The 9,697-nt window shown below is 36.0% G+C and overlaps 2 protein-coding genes across 5 annotated transcripts in view; one reads left to right on the top strand and one right to left on the bottom strand.

Annotated features, from left to right (window-relative positions):
* Positions 1-2,915, bottom strand: part of LOC116013532 (basic leucine zipper 6) — a 3,844-nt gene extending 929 nt beyond the window's left edge. Inside the window, exons 1-3 of one of the 2 annotated variants that reach the window (XM_031253343.1) lie at positions 2,606-2,915; positions 1,142-1,818; positions 269-344 (exon numbers count right to left, since the gene is read on the bottom strand). In XM_031253343.1, the coding sequence (XP_031109203.1) occupies positions 269-344; positions 1,142-1,686 (621 nt within the window). In that variant the 5' untranslated portion in view covers positions 1,687-1,818; positions 2,606-2,915. The remainder of the gene's footprint in view (positions 1-268; positions 345-1,141; positions 1,819-2,605) is intronic. The other variant, XM_031253344.1, reaches the window with a different exon arrangement.
* A 4,422-nt stretch (positions 2,916-7,337) lies between these two features.
* On the top strand, positions 7,338-9,649 carry LOC116012612 (dnaJ protein homolog). Of its 3 annotated transcripts, none has more exons than XM_031252192.1 (5): positions 7,338-7,484; positions 7,575-7,735; positions 8,212-8,796; positions 8,878-9,076; positions 9,160-9,649. In XM_031252192.1, exons 2-5 carry the CDS (start codon positions 7,586-7,588, stop codon positions 9,480-9,482), a joined length of 1,257 nt encoding a protein of 418 aa, XP_031108052.1. In that variant the 5' UTR covers positions 7,338-7,484; positions 7,575-7,585; the 3' UTR covers positions 9,483-9,649. The 3 variants fall into 3 exon arrangements, with proteins under 3 accessions (XP_031108052.1, XP_031108053.1, XP_031108054.1); XM_031252193.1 differs by having other exon boundaries at positions 7,340-7,484; positions 7,566-7,735; XM_031252194.1 differs by having other exon boundaries at positions 7,356-7,484; positions 7,555-7,735.
* The last annotated feature ends 48 nt before the right edge of the window (positions 9,650-9,697 follow it).

The raw sequence follows: 9,697 nt of genomic DNA, 5'->3' as shown, positions 1-9,697 counted from the left end.
CCCACCCACCCACCACCTCTCCCTTCCCACAATAAAGGATTGGCAACTTAGTTCCTCTTGTGGGGGTGGCTCTTTGTAGGCACCAGATATTGGGTCCTCCGAGCCACTAAGTTACCATGATTTAACTCTTCCACAATTCCTGTAAAGCCAGGGTGTGGGGGCCCTACGGTGAGGGATTTCACTTTTAGCACACAAGGATTGACAAATTAGTTAATGCATCATACTAGGTTAATGCAATGTGACATTTCCATAACAAGGAGTCAAATACCTGTAAAGTGTCAACTGTTCTTTCTAGTTCAGCAATGTATTGGAGTTTACGGACTCTCGACCTCTGCCCAGGGTGCCTGCACATAATATTCCGTGATATGGTCAGATTCCCAACTTTTCACTCCAAAATAACAGTTCTAGCAGCAACTGTATCGCTAGACTCAGAGCATACAGAAGATATTTTGATAGTAACAATTTTGCTGCTGCCCAAATCAGAATAGGGGATGGGCATCAAATAATTTACAGCCGAACTATTAAAATCAAAGAAATGTGGTAGCCAAAGCATTTCAAAAATATGAAAGAATTTTCTGACAGTAAAGAGAAGAGAATACATCATGGTAGCATCATCAATTGAAATGATGACATGAGAGCTGCCTGTTGATGAGAAAAAAAAAAAAAAAAAAGTAACTGAAATGACACGAGACAAATAGACATTTTGTAAGTATTCACAATTGACCTTCATTAACTCTATTTTAAAAATTTCTCCCTATCGTGCACACCTTAAGTATAAGGAGCAATATAACGGTCCGAATGCTTATATACTAAGCATTATTCAATCCGAAAGTTAGACAATCAATAAATAAACACTTGCAAAACATGACCTCAGGAGTTCGCTCTTTTCATGTCTATAAAGTTTAAATTACATTATTATATGATACACAGGCTGAGGCAGATAATGTAATCAAACATGGATTAAAAGAAACTTGAATAAGAAATTCATAGCTATGATTGAGGATACCATGTTTATGACCAAAAGGAAATTAGAATGCAATAAACAGTAATTGCGGGGATGTTTTAAGGGAAATAGAGAAAAAGTGATAATAATAACATAGATTCACCATGACATAAGAAACATGAGAGTCAAGATTCTAACCTCTTAACCGGTTTTGCCTCCATATTGTTCTCACCAGTGGAGCCACTGGTATCCCCGGCTGGATCCTGCTGTGCAGTTTCAGGAAAAGAAAGACTCCAATCTGAACACTGCAAGGCATTTTGAGAAACGTATTCTGATAGGGCTGAGACGATGGCATTATCTGGAAAGGTCACTTTGCTTTTTCCTCGAGGGGAGTTAGGACCATAAAGACAATCATCAGGTTCACCACAACCACCTCCAGATTCTTCTGCCTCGTCAAGTTTATTTAGGTTTGGCAACGGAAGAATACCATCCAACAGTGTCAAAGAGTCGCTAGCAGACCGCCTGTGTAAAACCCCACAACCATTTGATTCAGACTCACACAGCAGTTCCTCAAGCCATGCCGGTTGCTCATCTATGATCAAGCTTTGAGAAGCAGACTTATGGTGCTGAGGACGAAACCGGTTGTCTTTGTGCAAAGTCGGGGAAACGGGGCCCTGATTCGGGCAAGCAATGGTTTTCTTCTGAAGGGGACAGCGAGGCGGAAGATGAGCTTGCCTTGACATGTTCGGTTAAACTAATTGGTGATCAAAACGCCTACCAATTTTTGTTCATTCTTTTAGCGCCTTTCTACTCCCTTCAGAACAAAATCAACTAAACCAGGCCTCAATCTCATCTCCCTGCCTCCACCCTACATCCTTAATTTATACAAGATTTATACAGCAACATGAAAATTAAACTGCCATTAAAACCAAAAACACAAATCTTGTATTGGGAAAAAGAAATTATGAATCACTTAAACAGACCAAAATTAAGAACCATAGACTGTGAGAACACACCACAATTTAACATCAAAAACACTTTGGGATCTGACATCTGATTATCTGAAATTGACTTAACCAACAGCTACAATCTAAAAACAGAGAAGAGTTTCAGAAAAGCTGTTAACTCTTACCATCTTCATATAGGACAAATCTCACTAGAAAAAAGAAAAAAAAAATTGACTAGTGATGAACAGTCAGTTCAGTGAAATAAAATATCATATACACTTGTACAGACAACTCCTTTTCAAGACACCCTTCATCTCCTAAACATGAACAGTATAGCTTTAAAAAAACGCAGAAAAAGAGTGCATGAAATTTAAAAACTCCGATCCAAAACTAAAACCTAAATGGCCGCCGAGAAAATTAAAAGCAATCCAAGAGAAAGGAAAACTGAAACGAAAAGAAAATGCAACCACATAAGAAATCTACATTTTCTCTCGATTGAATGCCCAGAAAAAGAAAACCAAAACAGTAAATCAAAGAAAAATGGGTTCCATCCCAGGCAATAAAACAAGAACAAAGGGCTTAAAGCTTAAAGCTCTCGACTTTATCGTTCCCACCCGAAATTTTCACAACCCAGAACCCAAGAATCACAAGATTAAAAAAGAAAGCGTAAAAGAAAGATGCTTTGGAAAATTCTTGGAGGCAATTTCAGGCATACCTTTATATATTTAGAATTTAATCTTACGGGTATTTCCTGAAGGAGAAGAAGAGAGGTTTTACGGCGGCGGAGGGGTTGCGAGAGTGGAAAATTTTACGCCGGAGTTTGGGTATCAATGAAACGCTCAAAAGATTGAAGATTTTTTCGTTTTTTATATAGAAAGAGATGCAAGTTGCTATAAGAAGGGTTTAATTAGGAAGATACGGATACGATACAAAGACGCAGCGACTCCATACTCATTGAGTGAAGGATTGTACGGACTAATGGCGTTTTGTTTGAGTTGTGCACAGCTCAGCTCAGCTGCCCTTTTTCCATTTCTTACGTTGCGTACAGATTTTCATGCATTTTTCTATCTTTCTTTCTTTCCTTTGTTTTTTTTGGAAATTTGTCCTTTTTTTCTTCTTCTTTCTCTTTTGAAACAGAAAATGTATCTTAGTAAACAACATGTTTGGTTTCTGAGAAATTGAAATAGAAAATTGTTGTTTGTTGGAATATTTGTAACTATAAGGAATGATAATGGAAAAGGGGAATTAGGTGTTAAAATGGTGATTTAATGGGATTATTGGTGGTGTAGTCGGACTGAACTTCGTACATAATATTTACTATCTGATATGATCTTGATTAAAAAAAACATAAATTATTTATTTTCATGAATTACTGGTAAATTGGTAAAAGTTATCGCGAATTAATGAAGAATATGCATAATAATAAAGAATGGTGTGATTAATAAGAAATGATTTATATAGGATTATTAAATATTGATCAAAGTTAAATATATGTGCAATACAACTCTTCAAGCCATAATTTAACTGGTCAACGGATTTAAAATAAGTTTTTACTAGTAACTACAAGGTGTACAGATACTTCGAGGCCTATAAGCTAGTTGAGGCACATCCATCCCTCTTCCTCCAATCTCCAATGCAGGAATAGATTTTTGATCTCGGGTTCAAATTTATAAATATATGAACAATACAAAAGTTTACATGATAATAAGTACTTTGACATGATGACTTGCAATTTACCTCATCCAATAGCTCTTGAACAGGGTTCGAGAGTTTAGAATTAGCTTGACACACAGATAAACTAAAAACCTAATTAATGTAACAACAATATAATAACACATAATTTGCATGAACAATCAAAGTACTTTTATTTCCTGGAACTCTTTCAAGGTCGCAGGTTGTGATTCACTTAATTACACCTAGCTACACTACCTTAAAGTCTATTAAAGTGAATGTAGATTGTAGAACAAGTTAATAAATTTTAAAGTATGAAAATTAGAAAGCATGCAACACATGTTTCTTTTGGCCTATCGCTCAATAAACCAACATGGTTGACCTTAGGGATGGCAATATGCCCCGTCTTCGTCGGGAATAGGGGAAAACTTCGGGGATCGGGGATGGGGCCCGTCCCCGAATAATTATTATAATTAAGAAATATATATATATATATATATATATATATATATATATATATATATAAATCTTTTAAAATTAAAAATACACTAATTTAATATGTTGACTAAGAATTGACCGGGGACGACGATTCCCCGTCCCCGCCTTCCCTGCGGGGACGGGGTCGGGGACTATTTTCCATTCCCCGTCAGGGACGGGGATGGGGTCGGGGTTTCGGGGACGGGGACGGGGAGTATACTCCCCATCCCCGCCCCGCCTCGTTGCCTTCCCTAGTTGGCCTGGTGGTTCAGCACCTCGTCTGTTAGTACGGACTACGGAGATTAGTCTTCTGGCTGTCGGCGTGAGGGATACCTTTATATATTGTTGAAAGTTTGGTGCAAGCACCAAATGGAAACTTGTTAAGTATATATAAATGGTATAACTTGCCAATACCATAGAGCTATATATAGTCCCCAATTTCACAATTTTAGGTTGGGAGAAAATAAAAAATTGTTGGCTTAGCTTGCATTGATGGGTACAAGGCATATTGGGAGAAAGAACCAATGCAAATGGAGTACAGTGATGTATACTGTACTTTGGCCATAGCAAATCCTTGTTTGTCTACTAAATTAAAGGCCAATAATTTAGATGTAATCGTGTCAATAAAATTATTAAAGTTATGGGTGTGAGACAAGAGGGCAAGGTTATAGTACGAATTGGAAGACTCCTATCTTCACATGGGTGTTATTTAAATATTGAATTGTTCAAAGATGTCCAATACACACACACACATATAAATGAGTAATGCTATCCATCGATATCCCTCCTAATCTCGTTATTGACATGACACTTTTCATTTGATGATTTAGCCTTTCATGATAAATTAACGGAATTTCAATTCATGACATTCAATTGTTATAAGCCAAAGGTCAAGTTAATTAAAACGAGACAATTTTGATTTTTTTTTAAAAAAAATCACCTTTTGGTCTTTCTCTTTTAATTACTTGTTATGATCAAAATATCTTTTATTTTTTATATTTTGAGAAAAATATCAAAATAAGTCATACTGAATCAATTTTAATATTCATAATTACATACACACAAATAATTACATATTATTGTATTTGTTTTGTTGGAAAATAATGAATTGAAGCAGATATTTTGGAGAGAAACTTGATTGAGCAAGGCATGAAATCACGCATTAGTGGTGTGGAATGAGGATGATCAAGGGACCACAATCATCTTACACAAAGAACTTGTACTAGCTAATCTGAAATATACTAATAAAAAAAAGAATATTATTTATATATTGCGATATATGCTTGGGATAAAGTTAATAAGTGGATTAGTAAAAAATAGTACGAATAATTCGTAATTTTTTTTAAAGCCATCCCAATGTCAACAATTTCTGATAGATTATTATAGGTTATAAATTCTCTATAAATTTTTACGATAGTACACTTGCATTTAAACTTTTAGAACTGTACTGAAAGAAAACATAAAATTTACCCATAATATGTTGTTTGTCTTATATTTCTTTATAATCAAATGGACATGAAAAAGGAATTGATGTGTTAGTGGGGATGTGAATCTTTGTTGGGGTTGGTGATCAATCAAAGATAATGCAAGTTGTTTAATTAGTATATATATATATATATATATATATATATATATATATATAGCTGTCAACTTGATTATACCTTTTTATGTGTGTATCTTGGTCGTTCAAATGCTCTTCCAACTTGCCTTTAAAAAACATTAATTCTATGTATTTAAAACAAAATATTACTCCGTAACTAAATTAGTATAATTGTTAAGTGGTTTCCTAGGAAGATATGAAAAATACGACTTTTAACTCCCAGGTTGAGAAAGTAGTTATGAACAGATACTGCATTGTAATAGAGTTAGTAGTATTAAAAAAAAAAAAAAAGGAAGATATGAAAAATACCACTTTAACTCCTAAAGTTATACACTATATTTTTACTCCATCACTGAAAATTTTGATGTTGACGTTTTCTTTGGGGCTAGAGGTGTCAAATGAGCGGCTTGGGTCGGTGCAGCCTGACCCGCTATTGGTCCGTTTATTTTTTGGTCTGGACCAGCACAGTCCAATTTAAGTTCAGACCTGACTTGGCCCGGTCCAAAAATAAAAATTAAAGTCCGGCCAGGTCAATGACCCTAAAATTAAAAAATATTGAAAATTATAAATCAACTAATTTAAGTTATGTATTCCTTCTAAATTAATTTTACAAGTTCACCTATTTATTTTCAACTATTTAACATATGATCATAACTTATCATCTCTTGACACATTATGGAGTAAAAGTGAGAGAATAGAGATTGAGAGCCCATGTAATAAAACTCATAAGTTATTGACCATAATATCATAATCTTTTTTTCTTTTTCTTTTTTTCTTCTTCTTTCTTTTTCCACTTGTGATCAAATTGCACTTATCATAGATTATGAAAATATGAAATACAACAAAATTTAGTGAGAGATTAAAAAAAAAGCAATTAAATCAAATAAGAGTTCCATAATTATGCTCAAGGCCTCAAGCCCAAACTCCATAACAACCCAACTTCTTATTGTTGTTTTCTTTTTAATGTGTATAAACAAATTGATTAAATGAAAACTCTAAGAGTCATTTTTATTGAAAAAAAATACCACTAAAACTTGCATTTGCACTATTATCATGTAAATCTTCCATGTTATAAGACTTGAGAAAAACAAATAAACTTCTTTCCACTCCGATAACGACAAATAACAAGAAACGAAAAGAATGATATCGATGCCTATATCCTTATTTATGGCTAAAAGGTGTAACTAGAAGGGGAGGTTTAAAAATTATATTAAAGAATTTTTTTTTAAATCTCATATAATATTATAATTTATTATTACAACAAATTTTAGAGTGACAACATATTTATTTACTCCACACTATTTTATATAAATATTTTTTAATAATGCGGAGAAATACACACAAGTGTAAGAATATAAAAACACTAACTAATACGTTTCAACACCATTAATTAGTTGCAAGTAAATTATGAACACCCTTTAGAGCATCCATGTTGATACCTTGCAAATAGTACCCTCCATTGTAAAGAGACCATTCAATTTATACATTTATCTATTAACTTCCTCGTGAACATATATTATAAAGCAATATTTTTTTCAAAAATAAAAAATAAAAAATAAAGCAATATCCTAACATAGTATGTGAGAAGAGAAGTGGAATATTACATTTTCTTTCATTCTAAGGAAACCAGTAAACCAAGATTGACCAATTGAATATTGTAGACCATTCTGGATTCTTCTTTTCGCCCACATATATTATGCCGCCTGTCAATAAATCTGGACCGTCAAAACTGCCCCAACTCTAATATAGCCTCCCGATTCAACACCGCTCAAACCCTCTCTCTCCCCTCGCCGGAAAAAAGGATCAAACTTAAGCTCTCCGTCTACGCTCCCTGCGATTCTCATCGGTGAGTTCTCTCTCTCTCTCTCTCTAGAACTGTGAGTTTGTGTATCTGTATGTATAGATCGCACTGACAGGTCTGTCTTAGGGTTCGCAGATTCGTAAAAGATGTTTGGGAGGGCGCCGAAGAAGAGCGATAACACCAAGTATTATGAGATCTTGGGAGTTTCCAAGAACGCTTCTCAGGAAGATCTCAAGAAGGCCTACCGTAAATCCGCCATCAAGAATCATCCCGATAAGGGTGGCGATCCCGAGAAGGTATACAGTTTTTTTATTTTCTTTTTGTGTAATTAGCGTTTTTAATTTTGATTTCTCAATTCTGTTTGTAGATATTAACAGCTTGATGTGTGTTCTTAGTGATTATTGTTTTACCTGATCCGTGTTTTTCGAAATAATCAGTAGTCAGTAGTGTTGTGTTTTTTACTTTGGAAGATTTCAATGGAAATCGTCTCTCTTTTGTAGTTTTCAGTCGAAATTAGCTTGTTTTATTGGGGTTCCAATGCTCAAAGCAATCTAAGATTTCAAATATGTAGCTTCTTTGATGTCTGTGCAATTTGTGCTTATTCAGATATTGCCAATTTTAGCCAGAAGTTTTGAGCTTTTCTATTGTTTGCTAGCTCAAATTTGAATTGATGTTTTTGCTGCACTTAAGATTTGAAATGTTCATCTAGTCATGGTTGAGGAAGAAGTGGTTTTTACATGTTTTGCTTTTGTGAATGGGTGCCTTGTTTCAGTTTAAAGAGCTTGCTCAAGCTTATGAGGTTCTGAGCGACCCAGAGAAACGGGAGATTTATGATCAGTATGGTGAAGATGCATTAAAGGAAGGAATGGGTGGTGGTGGTGGTATGCATGATCCATTTGACATCTTCCAATCCTTCTTTGGTGGCAATCCATTTGGTGGAGGAGGAAGTAGCCGAGGCCGCAGGCAAAGAAGAGGGGAGGATGTTGTTCACCCCCTTAAGGTGTCTTTAGAGGACCTCTACAATGGAACATCAAAAAAACTGTCTTTATCCCGAAATGTGCTCTGCCCAAAATGCAAGGGCAAAGGGTCGAAGTCTGGTGCATCGATGAAATGTTCTGGCTGCCAGGGCTCTGGGATGAAAGTTTCCATTCGACAACTCGGGCCATCTATGATCCAGCAGATGCAGCATCCTTGCGGCGAGTGCAAGGGTACTGGTGAGACAATAAATGAGAAAGATAGGTGTGGACAGTGTAAGGGTGAGAAGGTTGTGCAAGAGAAGAAGGTGTTGGAAGTCCTTGTTGAGAAAGGAATGCAGAATGGTCAAAAGATTACATTCCCCGGAGAGGCTGATGAAGCTGTAAGTGTATTAGTGTTATTCGTTTATTATCTAAAGAATCTATCACTGGTTTCTGATTGAATCTATTTGCTCCTTTCTCAGCCGGACACTGTCACTGGAGACATAGTGTTTGTCTTGCAACAAAGGGAACATGCCAAGTTCAAGCGAAAGGGGGATGACCTTTTTGTGGAGCACACCTTAACCCTAACAGAAGCCCTTTGTGGTTTCCAGTTTATCTTAACACACCTAGATAATAGGCAGCTCCTTATCAAATCACAACCTGGAGAAGTTGTTAAGCCTGGTATGTAACTGCCGTTGTATTTCTATAATCTATGGTGTGTTTTTTGAGGTATTGATCTTAACATTTGGCGCCCACATGACCAGATCAATTCAAGGCGATAAATGACGAAGGAATGCCCATGTATCAAAGGCCATTCATGAGAGGAAAGCTGTACATTCATTTCACTGTTGATTTTCCGGAGTCATTATCCCCTGATCAATGCAAGGCTCTTGAGACTGTGCTGCCGCCTAGGCCCACAACAGGAATCACTGAGATGGAACTCGATGAGTGCGAGGAAACCACCTTGCACGATGTCAACATCGAAGAGGAAATGCGTAGGAAGCAGCAGCAGCAAGCACAGGAAGCATACGAGGAAGACGACGATATGCATGGAGGGGCACAGAGAGTACAATGTGCCCAACAGTGAGGTCTAAAACAAGGTGGAGACAACTCATGGAGATTTTAGGGGTGACCTTTCCTTATCACAACTAGGATTTACAGATTGATAGTTAATTCCTGAATTTGTTCTGAATTTTTGTGTGTAATGCAAGACCTAGTTATAAAAATATTAAACTTCATGGTTTACTTGAGATATCTTCATTTCTTGTTGTGCAAGCTGCTCTCACAAGTGCCAAATCAGAG

The sequence above is a fragment of the Ipomoea triloba genome, chromosome 3 (assembly GCF_003576645.1).
Source record: "Ipomoea triloba cultivar NCNSP0323 chromosome 3, ASM357664v1".
In the NCBI taxonomy this organism is placed as follows: domain Eukaryota; kingdom Viridiplantae; phylum Streptophyta; class Magnoliopsida; order Solanales; family Convolvulaceae; genus Ipomoea; species Ipomoea triloba.
Note: the sequence above shows the minus strand (reverse complement) of the source record. Positions and strands in the feature narration are given on the sequence as shown.